The sequence below is a fragment of the Cricetulus griseus genome, chromosome 4 (genome assembly GCF_003668045.3).
Source record: "Cricetulus griseus strain 17A/GY chromosome 4, alternate assembly CriGri-PICRH-1.0, whole genome shotgun sequence".
Taxonomy (NCBI): Eukaryota; Metazoa; Chordata; class Mammalia; order Rodentia; family Cricetidae; genus Cricetulus; species Cricetulus griseus.
Window position 1 is genome coordinate 139,320,957 of NC_048597.1, and position 23,925 is coordinate 139,344,881.

The following is a 23,925-nucleotide window of genomic DNA, read 5'->3' on the forward strand; positions in this document are numbered from 1 at the left end:
TGACTGTGTATCCCAGCTTCCCTGGACCTAGCTATAGTCCAAACTGATCTTCAACATATTCTGTAGCACAAGGTATCCTTGAACTCTCAGTATCCCTGTTTCTGTCTCCCTAATTAGTTAAGATTATACTTGGTGTCTATTAATATTGAAAGAAGAATTAACACTAATTGAAGTTCAGAAATACTTCCTACATTATTCCATGGGGCCATCACTACTAAGTCAGAGAACACTATAAACAGATGAACATAAGACCTAGCCACCAGCACCCAGGAGGTAGAAGCAGGCAGATCTTTATGAGTTTAAGGCCAGACTGGTCTGCATAGTGAGTTCCAGGTGAGCCAGGGCTACAACGTAAGAGACACTGTCCAAAAACAAACAAAACACACTACAAACTAATCCTTGATTCTGAAGGATTACATGTCAAGAACAAATGGGTTTAAATTCTGGAATGTAAAGATGAGTCAATATACAAAAACCAATGTAAAGTATATTCTTAAAATTAAGGAAACTTTCACACAATTTCTATTTTATATAGAAAAAGCAATTGACAGAATTCAATAGACCTGAAGAATAAAAAATTTCAACACACTAGGCACATAGGAAAACTACCTCAACATAATAAGCCCACACATGAGAAGCCCATGGCCAGCACATACTCAATGGTGAAAGGAAGGACCCTTTCCTCTGGATGCAGACTAAGACACAGTCCTTCACTGACTCTGCTCAGCACAGATCCAATCCTGGCTAAAGCAATTAGACAAGAGGAAATGTGCACAGATGATAACCACTAAATCATGGCTATTGAATACACATGAACTTAAACATAGAAAATAACCAACAACAGATACACAACAGTCCCCTACAGTTTATGAACCAAATCAGAGAGCTTACATAACACAAAATTAACAAAAATAAAATCAGTTATATTCCCAAATAGCATCAAAAAGAATAAAATAAGCATAAATTCAGCTAAGGTAGTAAAATACTACAAGTTGATGCTAAAAGTAGAAATAAATTCTCGGTCCATGGGTTAGAAGAACCACTGCTGCTAAATCAGTGCTGTCCAGAGAGATTTGCAGGTGCAATACAATCCCTATCACAACCCCAGAGTTTTTGCTGAAATAGAAAAAGACATTCCAAAATTCATCTGAACTCCAATGGACATCTAAGAGCCAAACAATATACAAAGGTAATAATATAAACCTTACACTTCTGACTTCAAAACTTACTACAAAGCCAGTTATCAAAGCCATGCAATAGTGGCATGACAAATTATCTGTGGACATGATTTTTGATAATTATTAGCTTTTTAAATTTTCCTCATAAAATATATTTTGATCACATTCTTTCCCCTCCCCTAACTCTTCCCAGCTCTTCCCCACTCCTACCCACCCAACTCCGTGTTCTTTCTCTTTCACTCCATGAGGGCCTCTGCATGTGTGTGACAGTTGTGTGGCTTGGTCTGTTTGTAAGGCTCCTAGCAGTGAGATCAGGACCTTTCCCTGGCACTTAGATGGCTTTTGGGAATTTATTCCCCAAGCTGGATTACCTCCCTCAGCCTTTATGCAGGGGGAGGAGCTCAGTCCTACCTCAACTTGATGTGTCAGGCTTTGTTCAAGCCCATGGGAGGCCTGGCCCTTCTGAATGGAGACAGGAGGAGTGGATTGGGTAGGGGCAGATGGGAGTGGGGGAGGGGACAGAGGGGAAACTGGTCAGTATGTAAAATAAATGAAAAAAATGTTAATAAAATTAAATTTAAAAAAATTAAAACAAAAACAAAAAATATCAAAGTAAAACAAAGAAGTGCATTTTGTGTTATCCAACTATCCCCAAGATGGTACCCACCCTGGGGTGTGGTTGATATACCCAGTGTCATTGGAAAAAACTGATTTTCCCTGTCCTGACAATCCCAAATAGCTTCTTGGTTAGATGTGAACTCTGTGTCCATTTCCCCTCTCCATGCTGGGATTCTGTCTGACTTGAACTTGTGGAGGTAATGTGCATGCTGCCAGTTTCTGAGGTCCTATGGACATCAGTCCTTTTGTGTGTGGAGTCACCTCTGTCAGCTATATAATTGATAAAGACATTTTCCCCAGTCTGTAGGCTACTGCTTTGGTCAAATGATGACGTCCTTTGCTGTACAGAAGCCTTTGAGCTTCATGAAATCCAATTCGTTAATTGTTGGTCTTATGGGACTCCTATGCTACGGGTCCCATTAGGAAAGTCCTTTCCTGTGACAATGAGTTCAAGTGAATGCTCTACATTCTCTTCTATCATATTCAGGGTATCAGGCTTTATATTTTGGTCTCTCATCCATTTGGAGTTGAGTTTTGTGTAGGATGATATGGATCTATTTGCATTCTTCTATGGGCAGTCATCTAGTTTGACCAGCACCATTGTTAAAGATGCTATCTTTTCTCCAGTGTGTATTTTCTTTTGATTCTTTGCCAAAAAGCAGGCATCCATAGGTATATAGAATTATGTCTGGATCTTCAACTCTATTCCATTGATCAACATGTCTGTTTTAATGCCAGCATCATACTGTTTTTATTAGTATAGCTCTGTAATACAACTTGAAATCTGGGATAGTGATACTTCCAACATTTATTATTCAGGGCTGTTTTAGCTACCCTGGATGTTTTTTTGTGTTTCCATATGAAGTTTAAGATTTTTTTCAGTAAACAATTGTGTTGGAATTTTGATGGAGATTGTACTGATCTGTAGATTGCTTTTGGTAGGATGACCATTTTTACATATTAATCCTGACAATCATAAGCACAGAAGATTTTTCCATCTTCAAATATCTTCTCCAATTTATTTCTTCAATGTCTTAAAAGATTTATTGCATAAAACTTAATGCTATTTTGAAAGACACTGTTTCTTTGATGTCTTTCTCAGTATATTTTCTTTTTATATATAGGAAAGCTACTTATTTTGTATTAATTTTGTACCCAGCTGTAAAAGTTTCCTGGTAGAATTCTTAGGGTCTTTTATATAGATAATCATGTTGTCTGAAATTATGAATACCTTGACTAATTCCTTTCCTACTTGTATCCCCTGATCTCCTTCAATTGTCTTATTGCTCTAGCTAAGATATAAAGTACTATGCTGAGTTGGTATGTAAAGAGTGGACATCCTTGTCTTCCTCCTGATTTTGATGGAGATTCTTTGAGTTTCTCTCTGTTTAGGATAATGTTGACCATGTGTTTGCGTTACATGCCTTTATTATATTAAGATACCTTCCTCATATCCTTCATCTTTCCCATTTTTAGTAGCTGATAAAATTCCTATTCTTGCACTATACCTGCTCTCTCCTGAAGCTCACATTTCCCTCCTAGGTGATTTGGGGTGTTCTTAGAGTTTGTACAGTGGTTCTGTATCACTTCTCAATTCCAGTGTTTCCACATTTTCCTGAGCTACAAAGGTAAAAGTTTGAATTGTCCCAAAATCCGTATGTTGAAATCATAACCTGAAATGGTATTAAGAGACAGAACCTCTGAAAAGTGATTAGATGGTGAGAATGGAGCCCTCACAAGTGGATTAATGTTCTTATGAAAATACCATTTAGTTTAGGGAGGGAATGCTTACCTATATAGGTGTGCCATCCTAGGTGGGAGGGAGAAGACAGAGGGGGAGAGATTGATTGGTGGTTGGTTGACTGACTGACTGACTGACTGACAGATTGAACCTCACTAAAGCTCTCAGAACTTTTCCAGCTTTCCTGGTATGTTTAAACTGTCACAGTTCCCCTTAGCTGTTGTTTTCAGCCATCAAATAACAGTCCCCCCTAGCTGTTGTTTCTGTCACAGACTAGTTTCCCCTTAGCTGCTATTTTTAAGCCATCATACAGTAGTGCGCTTGTATTGCAGGTTTCAACTACCCATGACAAATGACAGCAAGAAAATATGAAATGAAAAATTCCATATAAACAATTTGTAAATTTTATGCTGTCCATAAATTCAGTGGGAGGGGTAATCTGATGAAAGCTGACACCATTCTATCATGTTCAGCCTGACTGTAAGTCATCACTTTGTGCAGGGTGTCCATGCTGTAAAACTGTCTATCAGTCACTTAGTGGTCACCTCAATTTCAGATGAATTGCAGGACCTCACTGCTCAGGTTCAAGTAGCCCTGGTTGTACTTTAAAATGTCTGTAAAGTATAAGATTACAAATTCTGGTGACTTTATTACAGTGTATTGCTATAATTGTTCTATTTTATGTTGTTGTTATTATCCTTAATGTCTTACTGTGACTGATCCATTTAACTTCATTGTAAGTGCTCTTAAATAGGAAGCTGTCATATATGTAGAGTTTACTCCTATCTGTGGTCTCAGGCACCAATTAAGGGTCTTAGAATATATCGCCTCTAATAAGGAAGATTATTATATATTTAGTGATAATTAATTATATACCTGAAATGGTCAGCTTTTGTCACACACATTTTACACAATAAAAGAGAAAGTGAAATAATTGTGCTGTATCCATGAACAAGCTTGTTTATACTATCCCCATGCCTCAGAATGCATTCCCAGAACAACTTTCCCTGCTACTCCCACCATAAAATGTACTGGACCATCTCAGGAATGCCATGCTCCCTGGGAAAACCTCAAACTTCCAGGCTTCCTGATCCTTTCATATTTAACAAAGTCTGGTTTAAGAAATAAAAAGGCACTTGGTTACATCTGATTTACAATGAAGCTTTTCTATAAATAGGCCATAGTTTGTAAATATAAATGTGGCTCAAGTGATATTATGGTATACTTTTATGAAAGTTTTCCCTTGCTTATCTGGCTTTCAAACCCTCTTCAATATCCACCTTCATCCAGCTGTTCATTTTGACTTACGTTGCTATGAACGTTCCAAATCATTAACCCAACAGTGATTTTTTTTTTTGTCAGCACACCAGTTTTTTATTGCTGTACTAATTTCCAGATATCATTCTTTTCGGTTTTACATAGCAACTGGGTTAATTAATCCCATTCCTGTTTGTTATTGCTTGTAATTGTTACATAAAATATTAAGAAGCTTTCTCCCTAAGTTTTATTTTAGTATATTTGTTTTGAACAGTCGGTGTGAATTGTATGGCACCTTTTGATAGCATAGGGCGGTACTTTAAAAAGACATCAGTTAGAACTTTATACTTAGGCAACACTCTCCCATCCTATCCTGGGCCTATCCATGTGTGCTGTGCTGTGGGGCACTGTGTGGTTGGGACTCTGATAGATGCATGCTTCCATTCCTAAGGCATTCTAACTACTCAAGCCCAGCTGTAGCTCTGGCTGCACAGACTAATGTGGGTCCTCATGTCCATCTGCCATTTCAGCACTGGCTGAGACCACACTAGGATGCACACTCTGAAAAGATAAGTATTGAAGTCCCTCCAGGTCTCACGCAGTGGTGTAGACTGCATCATTGTGTTGAGAAGAACTTCAGGACTCACTTCTGAGGGGTTACCAAGGATTGACTACTACTCAGAAGCCAGGCAGGAAAGGATCAAAAAGCCTTTTTTCTTGTACCTGGAGTGGCACCACCCTGGACATCAGGTGGTCAAAGTAAAGGTCCACTGCTTTAGTGAAGCCATAGTAAGTTGTTCTCAGCTTCATGTTGGGGTCTTGGAGGAGCCAGCTTGGAGAAGGAAAGAAAAGGAGTATTAGTGCCAGAGTCCATGGGTTTCCCTCAGGCAGGTTGATGAGCAGGACAAAGGAAGCAGCTGCAAACAGCTCAAGACTGTCTGGAGAACAGATCAGGCCAGGGTTAATCACCACCTCACCACCTCCAATTAGTTAGGAAGTCAGGAAGCTATCCACACAGGCCAGAGGCAAGCACACCACTGTGCCAGCCTACACATCCAATGCCTTGGGAAGTTAGACTTCAATTGTGTGGCTACAGGAATGTTCACTGTCCACTGGAATGAAAAAAGCAAGGCCTAGTTTTCAAGTTTTTACACCAGAGAACGAAAACAGGCACAGTAGAGCACTCCTGGAATCCCACCACTCAGCTGAAGCAGGGGAATCACCAGCTTTAAACTATCCTGAGTTAAATAGTGAGCTTGCTGGTCTATGTAGTAAGACTTTGTCCCAAGGCAGGGGACAAAGGCAATGCCAAGAGGGTTACAAATCACTGGGACTACAGAGGCCTGGATTCATCCTTCTAAAATGCCTCAGAGAAACCAACCTGACTGAGTTGTGACTGTATGCTGACTGAGGGACTCATGAGCCTGAACCCTGCAGTGTGCCACCAGGGCAGCAGCAGGGAGCCAAGAGGACATCTTCCCTTGATCTGTTGTGGCCACATATTCCAACAGAACCTCAACACCAGGGGCTAGTTCCAAGGCTGAAGTCAAAATACTTCCCATTCAAATGAAGTCCTGACTAACACATTTTCTAACACAAGACTCTGAGTTCTCCCTTCCCCTAACTCAGAATCTCTGGAAAGGGACAGAAATGTCATCAGGAAATGTCAGTTGGTAATGAAACACTGGTGGGAGCATCTCCTCGAGCCTGACCTGCATGTCCCAATCTGTCAAACAGGCCTAGTTTCTCACAGCACTGACACTCTATCCTCCTGGAAAACCCTTATGATTAGACAGAAGCCCCCAACCCCAGCAAGGGAGGGTGCCTCTAAGAATGAGAGTCCCCACTGCTTCTAATTTAAGACTGTTAAACCCTGCTGTCCTCCCATGCCCAGCTCCAGCTGAGCCCGAGGAAAATGCTGACGGTGGCACAGGTGCCTAATCCGCAAAGAGGGGGCAAGCAGCTCTGCCCCTGTTTACAGCTCTGTCTGGGACACTGTGCCAGATCAGACTGATGCTGGCTGCTGGAGAGGAGACAAGCTGTGCCCGATGCTAGAAACAGCAGATAAGGTCTGGGAATAGCGTTTGTGTTGTGAGGAAAGAGTTCCTCATCCCCCCCTGAACAAAGAGGTTCAGCTTTCTTTCCTCTGGGGACAGTACAAGTGGGTGGAGGCTGTGGCTAGCCACCTGTGGTTGAAGCTGTAAGGCCAGAGATGATAACACCAGTTAAGATAGAAGAGGAATGGATGTGGTCCCATCCCCACCAGACACCACTCCCAGAGCATAGCACACTGACCTTAGTGGGAACTGCACTTAGAAGAACAGACCCAGGAGAATTGAGGACAGAAACCACAACACCAACTCTTCTATCCTACCACAATACTTGGGTTTTAATAAATCGACAGTAATATCTCTAAGAAACAGATAGGGCAGGTTTGGTTTGCCTCATTTTGCAGTAAGGGCAAGATGAGATAAATAACCTGCCTGGGTGCCACTCCAGAATGACCAGAAGAATGAAATGCCTCCAAATAGATAAGTGGTCCACTGTTGCCACCTGACATGTGGCAAAACCCAAGGGTACCCAACAAGGGCAGTAACTGCAGCATTCTTTCAAATAGCCCCTGTCAGTGACACCTGTTCCAGAAAGGAAATGCTGCACAGAATGAAAACTACCTTAAAAACAAAACTAAGCCAACACCTATAAGCCTCATGAATTGGCATCCAGACCCCTCTTGCTACTCCAGAGCCCCATACTGCCCTTTCTCACCTGGGCAAGCCTCCGAGGTCAATCTCACTGCAGATGTAGGGCCCTGGTCGCAGAATCACCCACAGCCCAATCTTCGCAGCCAGCTGGATAAAGGCCCTAGGGACAAAAAGAAACTCAGCCCTGAGGATCCAAAATAATGGCTAGATATGGAAGGAGCCACAAGCAAGTAGGGCAACAACCCTCTCCTGTTCCTTCCCTGCCCCTTCTCTCTCAACCAGGGAACATGGAGTAAGGAAGGCTTGGCTGCAGCTCAACACAGCAGGGTATTCCTGCACCAGATGGGAGCCCAGAAGCCCTGGGAGCTGGGTATGCAATGGTTCCTTGCATTGGGACCATCCACACAGACCCACTGGGATCAATCAAACAGGGTACAGGACTTTGTCCCCAACAGCAGCCTTGTTAACCCAGAAGCAGCCCCATGCATACGGATCCCAACACAGAGTCTAGTGGGATTGGGGATCTTGGCCCACTGGACTGTAGTAAAAAGAAGAATTGGAGCCTATAGGTTGAGTTCCCTGGGTAACAAGTCACAAGTGGGGAGCACTAGGCCCTAAGTTCAGAATCTTTCTAAGCATGTTAAGAACAAGGCTCCAGACTCAGTCCTCAGTTTCTCAAAGCAGAGCCTAGGCATGACATCCTAAGTGCTCTTCATCAACCCCAAGTAACTTCCAACCCCAGACCAGGTACAGAAGCACCAAGACCACATACTCCAGGTCCAGGTTCCCAGAGAAGTCGAATTTGCCTCTTTCTGGCTCATGGAGGTTCCACGGCACATAGCTGTAAAGGACAAGATAATTCACATAAACATTTCCATCTCTAACACCCATTATGATGGCATCTCTTTAGAGATGCTTTTCAGTAACTTCAAACCTCGGGAACCATAGAGAACTCAAGACAAGTCCTAGGAAGAATATCACTTCTCCTTAGGAAGACAGAATGCCAACTAGACTTAGATGACATATGAGCTCCACAGGGTAAAAGGCCAGGCTATGACGCCAGGTTAGCACACACCGGTATTTTCACGACCTTTAGGAATCCTCTAAGAGGCCATACATGTTACTTTCAACAGTGCTGTGGTTGTCCTTTCTGTGACTGTCTTCAAAACTACTTCACAAACCATTCCTGGAAGTCCACTTCCTTCATTTGTAATCACATCTTTTATGCCTGATAATGGAGCATTTCAACCTGATAATCCTCTTTATTTCATAGAGACAGCACCAAATAAATGGTAGCAACTTTGAAAACAAAGACATGAAGAGTTCAAGATTATTAACTGGGCCCATTTTTATGTATTATTATTTTTAATTATGCCCATGTATGTATGTCTGGAGAGTGGGGTGTGTGCACGTGAGTGCAGGTTCCCACAGAGACCAAAGGTGCCGCTGGAGCTGGAGTGACAAGCAGGTTGTGAGGCGCCTGACATGAATGCTGAGAACCAAACTCAGGTCACTCAGCCACTTCCTCCAGCCTCTAAATCTACTTTTTAGATAACTTGCATAGCCTACATTTCATCTTGTGCCTGTCATGTAACAGTCAGCACAATCCAAAGATCTTTCCAGAAAATAGGAGCTGAACTGATGACAGGCCATCACCCTATAAAATCTGGGAAGCAGAAGTTGCTTGTGAAAAAAAAGTTACTTGACAATCTGGACCAAGTGGTGCACACCTGCAATCCCAGTATTCAAAACTCTATTTGAGGAGGATGGAGAGTTTGAAGGCAACCTGGGCTACACAGTTGAGAACCTTTATCAAAAACAGAAAATCACTTGTAGTGTGTCTTTATAACAACAACAACAAAAGAGAAGACACTAGTAATGCACAAATACAATGGAAAGGTCATTTGAGGATACTAGGGAGATAGCAGTTCTCTGCTAGGCAGGGAGGCTCCAGGAGAAAACTAAGCTTGTAGATAGCTTGGCTATGAGTGCAGCTTGGCCATGAGTGGTTAGCCTTAGAACTATGAAAAAGTAAGTTAATTTATTCAAGTCACAAAATGAATAAACAAACCACCTCTCATATCAATGCTCAACTCTTCTCTCTCTCTCCCCCTTCCCCCATCTCCCCCTCCATTCCTCCCTCCCTCCTCTCCCCTTCCACTACTATTTGTCTACCACTTGGTTGCATCTCCTCTACCTCATCTGTAGGGAGTTCTATAGAACTTGAAAACCTAAGCAAGCAGCTTGGGCTGACTTTCTTTCATAGCTTTCTTCCTGCAAGGCAAGCACCAGGGGCCTCAACTTGGCAGCCAGGCTTGGTACAGGGATGGGGAGGCAGCACTTACGTGGTAAGTGTATTCAAGCCACAGGCTTTCATTTTGAGCAAGCGGTCCCTCCAGTATTCCTTGGGTACACGGAAATAGTGTACAGATCCTCCAAAAATCTGAAAGGTGGAGTCCTCCAACATGAAGTTTGGCCCTTTCGTTCGAAGTCCCAGGCGACGAGGTTGGAGCCATAGAGGAAGCAGAGTGCTCCAGTTCAACCTGAAGAAGCAAAAATCCTCATGCAGCCTTAGAGTATCCACAGCAGTGAACACCAGTACACAGATACACATTGCATCCTTCTCTCCTTCACAAGTCTTCTGCTTTCTCTCTTTGACCTGATCCCAGAGTGGCAAGACAAAGCTCCCACCTTCCCACTTAGCCAAACCTTGGCAGGTGACTTTCTTCAGCACTACTTCCTGGGCTGGGCCCCACTGCAGGGGAAGGACAAGCTGATGCTGCAACCAGGAACAAGACAGACACAACACTCAACATGAAGACACGTAGTCTAAAAGGAGAGAGGATGAGGAAGGGTCATGCTACGTGGGAATTGTTCTCTAGTGTCCCAGACAGGAACAGACGCAGCTCACGGGCTCCTACTATTGCAGTTGTTCTAAGCCATCAGACTAGACATTAAAGCAATATCTACCAAAACAGTACCTCACAGGTCCCTCATAGTCACAGCTGCCCACCTTGGGGTTCAGATACCTAGAAAGAGGCACCTTGGTTAAATAGCATCCATTCACTGACCAGATATGAAGTTATTAGTTCTTTTATGATAATCTAGCATCAACCCAGGGTTAACACATAATGACATGATCTCACCCAGGAAGGCTATGGGGAAGTTGCATTCCATGAAAAAGCTCCTGATGATGTCCCAGTGGTTGGCTGCCCAAGAGGAGCCCTCAACCTGTTTGTTCCCCATGGCTTATACAACTAGGAGTCTCTCTTTATCTAGGCTCTTAAAGGTCACTAGAAAAAGTCAACAAGAACTGGTTTAGGAAGGCTGAAGACAGAAAATAAGACTATGAATCTTTGGTGCAAAAGCAATTTCTAGTTGAGCTTTTTTCATTATAGATCCTGCAACAAGAGGACATATTGCCAGGTAGACTCCTGTGCATAAAACTGTCACCCAAGTACCAAGAACTACAGCCCTGATGCCCCCAGAATAGGCAGTTTACTAAGAGTGCAGACAGTGCATGGGCATCACTGTCTACTTGGGAATTCTCTGGGACCATTCATGGACAATAAAAATTACTTTTAATCTGTTACTTCTGGCTTCTCACACCCCCCCGGCTTCCAAACCTGACAGTAGCCATGTCAGAGGAGCAGCAGGTGGCAATGAGCTTCAGGAGATTGGCCCACCTCAAGCAGAGCACTGATGGGTGAATCTTGGATAGGCAAGGCCTCACATGCTTAGGCTCCAGAATGTTCCTTGCTACTGCTGTGCCTTTACATGTTTGCTGCTGACACTTTTCTCTGGTATCTGGCACTGTATGAATAGGTGTAGGGGGATCCCCACTGATTTTGAGGTAGTGTGATTATCTCATTGAAATATCTTGTTCTACTGGGCATTTTTACCTTTGGGTTATCATGAAGATGATTTCCTTTTACTCTGTACTGTTTAAGTGATGCAATGATTTATACAATAGTGTCAGCTGAAATAGAATTTTGATGATTAAGAGGTTTTAATAATTAAGTGACTGTGATAGAGGCTAGTTTAGTGGGAAAATTAATATAGGTAAAGGCAGGATATGGTGTTGCCCCAATCCCTGATAAAGCAGGGGCTGCAGAGGATAGAAAGTAAGAACAAGGAACTGTCACACAGCCAGGACTTATGAGTTTCTCATGAGAAACTTAGGCTAATGATTAAGAAAAACAATTATGTCCCAGAAGCTAGACTAATTCAAGTTCTTTTAATCTTAATGTTGGGAGATATGTTCATGGGTTTTGGTGTCCATTATAGCTAAAGCAAAACTGTAAATAATGACTTAAGGTTAGGTTAAGATGTTCGTTTTTTGTTAATGGTTTTGAGGTAGAAAATCTTAGGGAACAATTTAAAAGTTTAGAAAGGCACATAGTTGAGTGAGGACTCACTGAGGTCAAGAAAAAAGAACAAAGACAGCCTCATTACTATTAGCTGATGTGCCTTTCTTGCTAGGAAGGGTTGGTGATCAAAGGTGATGACTAATTCCTTGTACCCATTTCTGCCCTCAGCTTCCTGATATAAAACACTGTTGATGAGTGGGTATGTACCCTGAGGATTGAAAGTAGAGCTGACTAATTGCTTTTCATATATAAAAGTTTAGATTCATAATTATTTTCAGATTTTTATAAGATTACCTTTTAAGCCGGGCGTTGGTGGCGCACGCCTTTAATCCCAGCACTCAGGAGGCAGAGGTAGGTGGATCTCTGTGAGTCTACAGAGTGAGTTCCAGCACAACCTCCAAAGCTACAGGGAAACCCTGTCTCAAAAAACCAAAAAAAAAAAAAAAAAAAAAAAGAAAGAAAGAAAAAAAGAAATGAGAAGATGATAGAGAGAACCTAAATGTAATTTTACTCCCATCACCAGTCCCAGAGAATTAAGTTTTACTACCTCAGATAGAAAAGTCAAGTTGAGCAATTAGTTTGCCAACTCCGTGGATCCCCGTCAACCTGAGCTGCTGGAAGCGTGTCCTCACAGCAGCAAAACAAACACATTTGGGACTCCACTTCTGTTTAGCCATCCCAGATAACCTATGACCTAATCTCTCTTTCAGCAGAAAAGCCTCATGCCCCAGCAAATGGCTGGACATATGAGGACGTGACCACCTTCTTGGGGATGATGAAAATAAAAACAGCATTTGGAAGATCTAGATGTGAGTTCCCTGGGAATACTATCACCCTAAATTAATGACTCCAGTTCTATGGGTGAGTTTCTTCTGTGGAATGGGGCTGACTTCTTTCTCCACCATTCAGAAAGGCCATTGAGAGAGTTAAGGTAAAAATAAAATACCCTGTGGAGTGAAATGAAGGAGTCTTACCATTTGAAAGTGAGTGGCACAAAGAATAGTCTTAGTGCATTTAGTGACATTAATATGAAATAATCCCAAGGTTGCCATTCCCCTACTTTAGTAGAAAATACTTTTGATGCTAAACTTTGAGTCAGGCCATCTGATTACACTGCCAACACTTTTGCACTGAAGGATCTATACAGTGAGATCCTACCCACCAATCCAGTCCCTCTGCCAGCATGTAATTTACTCCAGCCAAGGGCCAAACCCTGCCTACCACCTGTCTCTCTATGCAAGGCCTGCAAGATAAAAGTGTTTTTAATATTTGTAAATAGTTGGAAAAGAATCAAAAGAATAATATGAAAAGAATGACATGAAAGTCACATTTCATTGTTCATAAATAATTTGACTGACATACTGCCACACCCACCTTCTACACATGGATGGCTGCTTTGGGGAACAGGTAAGTAGCTACTGTGGAGACAGTGTTGCTCACACTACTGACAACAGTTAAGATCTGACCCCTGCCAGAAACCCCTGAAATCTCTAATCTAGTTGAGGAGCCCCGGGTCATTCAAATGAAACCGGGGTTCCCACTCCTCCTGGCAGCAATTCTTCTCAGCAGGATCCTTTCTTAGGCTGTGGCACTAGACAGCTTGGACTGTTTTTCACTTGTGCATCTCCCTTGGTTTGAGAGTACTTCCTCTGAAGAATGTGCTCTGCTTTACTTGTCTGCTCACCTATTCCCCAACACACACACACACACACACACACACACACACACACACACACACACACACACACCTGCTAGACTTCCCAGGCTACTGAGTAATGACTGGAAAGATAGATTCTTTTCTTTGTCTTTAAAAGTCTTAAAGGGGGACACAATGACAGTCTAGTTATAAAAATATACATATACACACAATCTCATTATTTTAAAGATATTCATAATACATAATAGTTCACATTGTTCGTTCTAACTTCTGACTTTCCTTAGTGAGAACCTATAAATTTCTGTTTATAGGTGGAAGAGAGTCCTCCTTCTGCTAAGCACAGAGAAGAACAGGGCCAGCTGGAGGCAGACTAAGTGACTCTCATTCTTGCAAATAACCAAAGCTCTTATCTGTGCCCCAGTTAGTGACCAATGCAGGCTGACTTCTCTGAGTGTGGTCTATAAACAGAAGAGTATTTCCATCTGAAACTTGTTGGAAATGCAGAAATCTGAGACCTACTGAACCAAAACCTGTACTTTAACCAGATTCCCAAAGTTAAAGATGAGTGCCATATCGTCTGTACTTTCTCCTTTAATATTTATACAGCCCCCTGCCACATACACACTCATCTTTCCTATCATGAAATGAAACAAGAAATCAGTAAGAGATGTAAAACTGTAAAATTCACAAACATGTAGAAACTGAACAACACTCTTAACCAACAAATGGGTCAAAGAAAAAAATCACAAAGAAATTAAAAAATGCTTTGAGATTTAAAAACAACAACACAGAAAATAAATATACAGTTCCATTCCAAATTTTCTTGTAATCCAAACTCCCATGAGCCAACTAATGACTTAATATCTTTACTGCAATATATAGCAAGCAAATCGGTTTATTGCCCCACCACCACCACCACCACCGATACTTGGATGTATCTCTTTCTTTCCTCTCCTCCACCAACAAATTCAAACTTCCAGTTGTTCAGGACCAGATCCTGGAGTCATCCTTGACTCCTCTTTATCTTCTTATTTCCTATCATTTTCTAGATTTAGAAAGAAAAAAAGATTCTCACTGTTTGTCAAGAGATAGAAATCAACACTGCAAACAAGCAAACTGCTAACTATTATCAAATTCTGAATTCTGCAAAGTTTTTTTTTTTTTTTTCTGGAAATGTTCTGCTAGCCTACTAAACCAAACATCAATACCTCAATAAAAGGGATGAATTTAGTGAGAGAACAAAGATGGTGAACGTTGGGTTTCTCCAGAGAATTCATTGTGAGAAAAATGAGATGACGCAAGTGAGATCTTCGTGTACCAAACTCCAGGACAAAACTCTCTGCAAATAGTTATTAACACTAATCATGATCATTAATACTAATGATCATCATATTAAGAATAACCCCATAATTTCCTGAACAATTAACTCAATAATATTAGAATACAGGAAATGCCAACTGTGTGGTTCTGACTGGCTAGTTTAAAGGTCAGAGGGGCTTTACTCCTAAATTAGGCTTGTTACCAAGGAGCTAATCAAACCCTGGGGAACACAGTGTGTTTTGTTGTTTTCCTTAGGGAGCAGTTCCATCCTGATCACATTGTCCTGGATGAAACTGGAGGCACCTGCCTTCTTTGAGGCTAGAAGATTTATATTACCACTTTCTTCTAGAACCGCTACCTCTGTTGCTTTTGTATCTTGACTTTATTTTAAGGAAGCAATTTGGCCAGAAGGGCTCTGTCCTGCAGCCTTAGGCCTGCTCTGCTAGGTCATGTTCTGTTCTTCCATTCTTCCATCCAGAAGAAAGAGTTGTGTGTGTGTGTGTGTGTGTGTGTGTGTGTGTGTGTGTGTATTCCTAGTAGGGGTCTCATTAAATGCATCCCACTAGTGCCAAATGACCCACAGTATTCACTGCAGCTATTGAAGGTTATAGACACAGAAACAGGGTAAGGTGGAAACATGAAATAAGCCCCATGATGATGGCTCATTAGGCTGTACCTTATAAAAGAGTAGGGTGAAGGGTGAAGCTTCCTGATACTTTGCCACTGATAACTGAAGTGGGTCATGAGGACAGAGAGTATGGAGCAGGTTCCAGCAGGCAGAACGCTCCTGGACATAAGATGTGCTGCTGTGTGGCTGTGATTAGAAAAGGGCAGAAATCTTGAAATTCGAAGGCAAGTGGATGGAACTAGAAGAAACCATTCTGAGCAAGGTAACCCAGTCATAAAAAGACAAGCATGGTATGTACTCACTCATATGTGGATTTTACACATAGAGTAAAGGATTACCAGCCTACAATCCACACTGCCAGAGAAGCTAGGCAACAAGGAGGACTCTAAAAGAGACATACATGGTCCCCTGTAGAAGGGGAAAGGGACAAGGTCTCCTGAGCAAATTGGGAGCATGAGGGGAGAGGGGAGGGAGCTAGGAGAATGAGAAGGGGAGAAGAAAAGGGGTGAGAAGGACATGAAGGAGCAGGAAGTTTGAGTTGGGGGAAGAATAGAGGAGAGCAAGATAAGAGATACCATAATACAGGGAGCCATTATAGATTTAAAGAGAAATCAGGCTCTAGGGAAATGTCTGTAGATCTACAAAGATTAACACCAAGTAACAATCTAAGCTATAGAGGAGCGTCTACCTTAACTGTCCTCTCCTAATAATAAGATTGATGACTGACTTATATGCCATCCTATAGCCTTCACCCAGCAGCTGGTGGAAGTGGAAGCAGACACCCACAACTAATCACTGAACTGAACTGGAATCCAGTTGCAGAGAAGGACAAGTAATGAGCAAAGGGGTCCAGACCAGGCTGGTGAAACCCACAGAAACAGCTAACCTGAACAAGGGAGAGCTCTTGGTCCCCAGACTGGTAGCTGGTAAACCAGCATGGGGCTGAATGTGGGTGTCAGTGAGGAGACCTCTGAAATCTATGAGGCCTTTTAAAGTATATCAGTACTTATCCCTAGCATAGGATTAGACTTTGGGAGCCCATTTCACATAGAGGGATACTCCCTGAGCCTAGACACACAGGGAGAGGGCCTAGGCCCTATCCCAAAGGATATGACAGACTCTGAAGACCCCCCTGTGGAAGGCCTCACCCTCCCTGGAGAGCAGAAAGGGTATGGATAGGTAGGGTGTTAGTTGGGGGTGGGGGACAGAACTGGGATTGACAAGTAAAATAATTTTGTTTCTAATTTAAATAAAAATGGAGAGAAAGAAAAAAAGAAAAATTTCTGGGGAGGAGGGGAGGGAGGGGGAACTGGGATTGATATGTAAAATAATCTTTCTAATTCAAATTAAAAAAAAAAGGGCAGAGGAGCAGATCACAGGTTACCACCTCTTTCACTCTGAATGGGCCCATGAATAGATTTTCAACTGTCAAAGGAGATCTTGTAGGATGCTGGGGTGGGAAAAGACCAGATCCTGTCACTTCCTTGAACAATATACGCAAATCAGAATGATTTTGGAGTGCTCTCACCATGCCTGAGGATCTTCTGTGAATCCTGCAAACACTGATCAGTAATAGGCTTTCAATGGGGCTAGGGAGCTTCATTAGAGACACAGTCACCTCCTTCAAGCATCTATTCACCACAGTCTGACCCAGATAGATGGTCTGAGATCCCCAGGAGTGTATGCAGCATAGACATCACTAGGAGCAGCCAAGCTTGCTGATCAGAGGCAAAGCCGGGCAACACATTCCCAGTAGTAAACTAGGCACCAGCAGCAGCTGTCAAGAACTTGCTGATCCCAAGGGTTGATTACTTTGGTAATAAACATAGCATGTTGTCTGCGATAAGAAACTACAGGTTCAATTTCCAGATTCACTGTGAGCTTTCTAGGTCCTCCAGATCCAGAGACACAACTTAATTCAGTTCTGGGCATCACATTAGCAGAGAAACCAAGAGAATACCCATTACCTCATTCATCCCAGTGGCCAGGCTAGAGACCAGACTTTTATACTACAGGTACTAAAATTGGACTCTTACTTTGCTGTAAGAGTCATCAAACACAACCAACTCCGAACATCACCCCTAACCCCACCCCACCCCTGAGCACAAGGGTCTGGACTTTCAAACCCCAAAGCTAGTATGTGCTTTCTACAGAGACACAAGGCACTACAGCAACCCTAGTATCTCTACTTTTCCCTTTGAAAGAAACTAGACTGCTTCCCAGGCTATAGATGTCTGTGTACTTGGCCCTAAGACAGCATTGTGCTTCAGAGGGCAACATTTTCTAAATACTGTAGGAAATATATACATGAAGAAGGTGTGCATTAGACCAACATCTTGAGAGCCAACAATGAAATAATAGAGACCCTTTCCACAATTCACCACCTAACAAAAGCCAAAACTACAAGGCTGTAATACGATACTTCCATTAACAGCCTCAAAAAATCAACAAATTAGTCTTTCTCAGCCTAAAGAGAAGTGAAATCTCTGCTAACTCAAAAAGATTATTGGTCTTTAATAATAAGCCTATAGGGGTGCTCAGGGAGTATAAATAGAATGACCTGATATAGCTGTGTTAAGTGTTTTAAAATCTATTTCTAAAAGAAGAAGAAGAAGAAGAAGAAGAAGAAGAAGAAGAAGAAGAAGAAGAAGAAGAAGAAGAAGAAGAAGAAGAAGAAGAAGAAAAAGAAAAAAGAGAAAAAATCTATTTCTTGAGACTGTTTCACAAAGTTATATGATAGACTCAATAATGTTTATAAAAACCTCAGGAATCTATATTGTCCTACATACAAATTAAAAAGAATTTTCTACCCTAGCCTAAGAAGTTTAGCTCAAAATGTCCTTTACATGACCCAGGAGAAATGGAATATGCTGTTTTGGAAGAATGTACCAAGATTTAAAATTCATATCTGTTATGGTCAGCAATACTGCTTATAGAAATCCACCCATTGTGTATTCATTGCAGCTGTTTACTTGAGTAGTTAAAAGACTAAAAACAATCAATATCCATCAACTGAGGAATGCTTAAATAAATTATGTATCTAATGGACAAATGGGAAAACAGCACTGCAACCATCTCATTTATGCACACAACACATCTAAAAGAATCTACTGTCCCTTACTGTCTCTGGTGGAAAGGAAGCTAGAATGCAGCAGTTTCTTTTCACTAATCTTTTACCCTTCCTTTATCATCTGATGTTCATTTACCACCTATCCACAACTTAAATACTTTAAAACATTTCTAATGAAAGGGACACACCCAGTATTGTGCTGAGTGTCACCAAAGGAGCCATGACAGTCAACTGAGTATCCCCTGGGTAAACACTGGGCTGAAAGTGTTTGCTTCCTTGAAAACCATCCCTGCCTTTTCTTCCCAGGAAGAGTCCCACACAAGGGGGAACTCTCTTTCCAATGTGGGATTTAACATCCACAACAATAGATTCAAGAAAACTATGAGACTGGATATAGTAGAAAACATGCCTACACCCAAAGGACTTTGCCCCTGCTGGAGGTGGCCAGTTAGAAGGTAGAACTGTCATTTTAGCAAAGATTACCTGCAAGTATTTTCCTGGCTACTTAACTGAGGAATGTGGGAAGAACCTCCCCCACCCTTCTAGTACATCTGATGCCGATGCAATGCAGTTTTTTGCTCCCATCAAAAATGTCAAAATTCTAAGAGAACTTCAGTATCCTTTAGAGACTGGATAACATGGTTCCATAAAAATCCCAGTGCCAACTCCATTCTGCCAGAACAGAGTAACTCAGATATCTTAGTTCTCCTGCACTGTGAGCCACTTCCCAGGTAGCTTTGCTTCACCACCTGAAAGGTGGCTGCCTGCCCAGAGACACTTGCCAGGTTCTAAAAACTTTACTACTAAAAGATGAAAGGGACAGCTCTGAAAGAGTTGTAACACCCCAGAGTCCATGATTCAGGCTTCAGAGTAGAGTCCTAAGGTACGGAAAGCTCAGAAAATCAGTAGCTTCACAGAAGAGAGACACAATTTCTATCCACAGATTACCTTTGGAAAGCACATTGATTTCATTTTTTTTTAACTTAGCCATCATAGCTAAGTTATCCACTTGTAGCAAAGAAAAGTTTAAGAGGAAGACACCAGGGCCTAGAAGTCCTGAGACTGGTGGTATAGGAACAGCGACTAACAAAGAGCTGAGAGAAGAAATGAACACATCTACTAGAAACATGAGGCTGAAAAACCTAATGGAGCCCTCCTGTTTTCTCTCTCCTCTCTCTCTCTCTCTCCCTCTCCCTCTCCCTCTCCCCCTCTCTCCCCAGTTTGGACAGATAAAATCTCAAGTCTAAGACAAGCAGAGCTGACTGAATTATTGCTCAGTGAAGCATTTATATTGAGGGAAAAGGTCGTAAAGAGACTGTGCCTTGATTGTATCAAATAGGCATTCTTGTGTCTTGTGTGGCATTGAGCAGAAGGACAAAAAAGACAACCAGCTCAAAGCCATGGCTCATACTGATAACACAGGCTACCACTCTCAAGTGAAAAGAAACCACACCAAAGGAAAGTACACACCTCAGATAGCATACAGGGTCACAGAAAACCCCCCAGTGGATACTGAGTACCACAGAGGAAGAAGCAGGAGGAAAGGGTGACAGTGGGGTACAAAAGAATTCACGGAGGAGAAAGCTGGCTATTTCCACTACTTTTAATTGTGTTGGTATTGTCCCATGTTATCTATATCAAAGCTGATCAATCTACTACATACACTCCCTTGTATAACAATTTACACTTCTAAATATAAAAATAGCTTTTAAGAAAAGACATTGTTTGGGGCAAAAAAAAAAATGTTGAATGAAATCTTCCCCAAAAGTCATTTTAAGTCTGCCTATTTCTTGAATGTGACATGATCAAACAACTATAATTGACTATGAACTAACCCAAAGAAAAGCCAATGTTGCAGCCAAACACCTTACCCCTGGCAACCTCCAAATGCCTGCTGTCGGGGGTCCAGGAAAAGGGCTGATCCTTACAACTGGGCTCCAGAGCACTGTGAGCAGAGTGGCCAATTTCCATGTGACCTATTTTCCACTGGCCACACCAACATTCTCCAACAACAGCTGGTAGAGGCACCCACCCACCTGCTCAATTAATGACCTAGTCAAAGCTGGGGTAAGCCAGGAAGAGACAGTCACTTTGTTTTCCTTTGGCTCCAGAGCTATTAAAGTAACTCATAATCACTGGTGTCCCACACAAGTTTGACAGAAAGAACTGGGTAGGAAGCACGTATGGGAATGATACAGTCCATACGATGCCAAAGAGACTTGTATTCCCAAGAGATCCAAAAGATGGCCCTGACCTTAGGTCAGAACCTCTCCAGGCCTCCTTGCCTACTGAAAAGGAAGGAGTCATGAAGCAACTAAGCATTTCAACCCATTTTCCAGGCTAGAGTCACCGCTATACGTTCTCTGCTGATATTCCTGACCCACTCACTCCACAGCCCCAGCCTGATTCCTGCCATGTCCACCTTGCCTGGGTGGGGAATCAGTTACTCACCTATGAAAATTCTGGTCAGGCTTCTTCACAGCCCAGTCACTTGCCTGACACCTCATCAGAGTCGTTCCAGGTGACAAACACCCTGCCTCCTTCCCACGCATTTTCCTGAAGACAATTAGAAAATGCTACCTGACCAGGTTCATCCCTTCCAGAGTTGCCCTCACAGTCACCTTTCTCAGGCACCTGTAGGCACAGGTGTGCTTCTGATCAAACACAAGCAAACACTTCTCTGGAGCCCCAGCTCCATGACTCCCTGCTCTGTGAAGGAGCACCTGTTGCCTCAGCCCTGAGTGATTCTTCTGGAATTGCATCAACCTGGCACCTGGGGAAAGCTGAGTATTCGACACAAGCCACAACCAAACTTCAAAGAAAAGACGGTTAGAATGGATAAGACGAGGAGAGTGCTTGGAATAACTAAGGAAACAAAATGACTTAAGAGTTCCTTGGGCCCCAGAATGAGAAAAGATCCATTTTCCTCTCCCAAACAATAGAATGACATCCTCTCAGAAACAAAAGGTGTAAGTCTTAAAAAGACATCAATGTGAAGTTCCCCAATGTGTTCTTATGGCAGCAAAAATTCATAGATCTTCATCTAAAAAGAAGGAGGAGGAGGAGAAGGAAGGGAGGGAGGGGGAAGAAGGGGAGGAGGAAAAGGAAGAGGGAGGAGGAGGAGGAGGAGGAGGAAGAGAAGAAGAAGAAGAAGAAGAAGAAGAAGAAGAAGAAGAAGAAGAAGAAGAAGAAGAAGAAGAAGAAGAAGGTCCCTATGTTCCAGAGGAAGTACACAGAAGTGAGGAAAAGGAATTAAAAAATGAGTCAAAGTCAAAGCTGAGGGTGATAGCCACCACCAGTTCCCAGGGTTGGGCCTTCAACTAGTCATCTGCCAAAACACTCCACGTTGCTGCTGTGCTTCCCGGCAACACTGGAGACTTTGAATATGTAAAGTGCCAGCCATCGACCTGGAAGAGCTGCAGGACTGTAGGCTACTATAAATAGATATGCTTTGGAAAACTTCTGGAGTGGATCACCAGAAAACTTGTTCATGGGTAGAGTGGGAAAACCATTCTTTCAATGAACAACACCGACTGCCACAAGCAGCACTTTATAAAGGGAGAGGGGGAGACATGCAAAAGTGAAGGGGCAAAGTGGAGACCCCTAAATAAGAACACAGTGTAAATAAATCCGGGGCTGGGAGTCTAGGAGAGGCCCACTCACAGAGTCCTTAGGACTCCAAGTCCACCTTAGTCGTGGGCATCAACACTGACTCTGAAGAACAGAGACTTCCAGAGTGGGAGGAAATGTGGGGGACTGACAGAAAAGCAGAGGGGGCTACATGAAGCACTGATGGGGTTATCTGACGAGGGATGTGAAAGCCAGTTCTGCGGATCTTTCCACAGGGACTGGACCTGTCTATATACAGCAGAGACCAGCACCAAGTGTGATGCACTGAGAAACACAACACACTAACCCCTAGGGAGTGACAGGGCAGTGCCTGCCTGGTGTTACCCAGAGGCAAGGTGTGACTGACTGGAGGCTCAAAGGGACTCCGGGCTGTTGGAGCGCTCTAAGGAAAGAAGAGATTAGGGTTGCGCGCGGTTTTCCAGGCTTGTGGCTGACTAGAACCTGGGCTGGGACCAAAGGAGTCCCGCAGGTGCTGGGCGGGACTCTCTCTCACCTGCGGAGCACCAAGAAGCTCAAGAACAGCAGCAGCAGGAGTCCGAGAGTGCGGCCCGGCCTCCGCCGCAGGCTCCACATGGGCATCTCGCGAACACTGCTGGAAGACACCCGGGTTCCCACTCGAGCCGCACTCAGCCGCGCGCCAAAGCCTTGGCTCTGTGGGGCGGGCTGCACACGGGTCACCCGGGCAACCATGCGACGGCCCGGACGGCCCCCTGGCGCCCATTGGCTGAGGTTTGGGGCCCCGCCTCCGCGCCTGGGCCTTGCGCAGACGAGAGCCACGGCCGCGGCCGGAGGCAAAACAAGGACAAGGAGGGCGGGGCAGGAGAGGGGAGGGGAGGGATGAAAGAGGAGCGGTGGGGTGGTCTCAGCTCATGCCCAGGCTTGTTGGGGTGCCCTAGAGTTCAGGTACCTAACTAATACTTAATATCTACCCAGGTCGGCCTGCCTCCCACCCTGAGTCACTTAAATTTATGGTCTTTTCCTGCATATGAAATGCAGACAGGTGCATAACTATTGCTTTTGAATACTGTGGCCTTTGAATACTCAGACTCTGGGAAAAGTCACTCCCCCACTGCATTACAGTGTGAAGCAAGGATTAAGTTTGCCTGACAAGAAGGAGCGAAGAAAAAAAAAGTCTTTTAAAACAATTCAAATTTTGAAAAAAAAATGGTTTTGAAGTAGTAACTCATGTTAAAAGTCAGGACATTGTGGAATTTCCTTAAGACATTTAATGGCTGAGTGTAGTGCGAGTTTCAGTAGCACTAGGTATAAGGAGAAAGGGCCAGCCAAAGAAACACACCCTAAGCAGAGCCAAAGAAACACACTTTGGCCCTGCAATCAGAACCAAAGAAATGCACCATGACCCTAAAACCTGTGCCAAAAAAAACACACTTTGGGCCTGGAATCAGAGTCAGTGAAAGAAATACACCCTAGCCCTATAATTAGAGCCAAAAGGCAAAAAAGGACCAGTGAAAGAAACACACTTTGGCTGTGAAACCAGAGCCAAATCTGACCCTAAACCTGTGCAGAAAACCAACCAATCCCTGAGCAGGAGATCGCCATTCTGAACTTAGTGGTTGAAATCTGGCCAATCCTCACCCTGGAAATCTCCCAGGAAAAACTCTGCCCCCTAGGAATCCCTATATTAACCCTGTGTCATTCAGCTTCTGCTGTTCCGTCTGCGAGGCTGTCCTCTGCCACCCTGGCAGAGGGCAGCCACTCTCCTGTATTCTTCCCTCCCAATAAATCTCTTGAAT

The 23,925-nt window shown here is 43.1% G+C and overlaps 1 protein-coding gene across 1 annotated transcript in view; it reads right to left on the reverse strand.

The window, feature by feature from the left end:
* The window catches only part of LOC100751583 (beta-galactosidase-1-like protein 2), a 43,456-nt gene extending 20,595 nt beyond the window's left edge, over positions 1-22,861 (reverse strand). The window contains exons 1-7 of the mRNA XM_035444202.1: positions 22,665-22,861; positions 17,861-17,879; positions 10,478-10,539; positions 9,842-10,039; positions 8,269-8,337; positions 7,561-7,656; positions 5,518-5,626 (exon numbers count right to left, since the gene is read on the reverse strand). Of these exons, the coding sequence (XP_035300093.1) occupies positions 5,518-5,626; positions 7,561-7,656; positions 8,269-8,337; positions 9,842-10,039; positions 10,478-10,539; positions 17,861-17,879; positions 22,665-22,861 (750 nt within the window). The remainder of the gene's footprint in view (positions 1-5,517; positions 5,627-7,560; positions 7,657-8,268; positions 8,338-9,841; positions 10,040-10,477; positions 10,540-17,860; positions 17,880-22,664) is intronic.
* Positions 22,862-23,925: the final 1,064 nt, after the last annotated feature.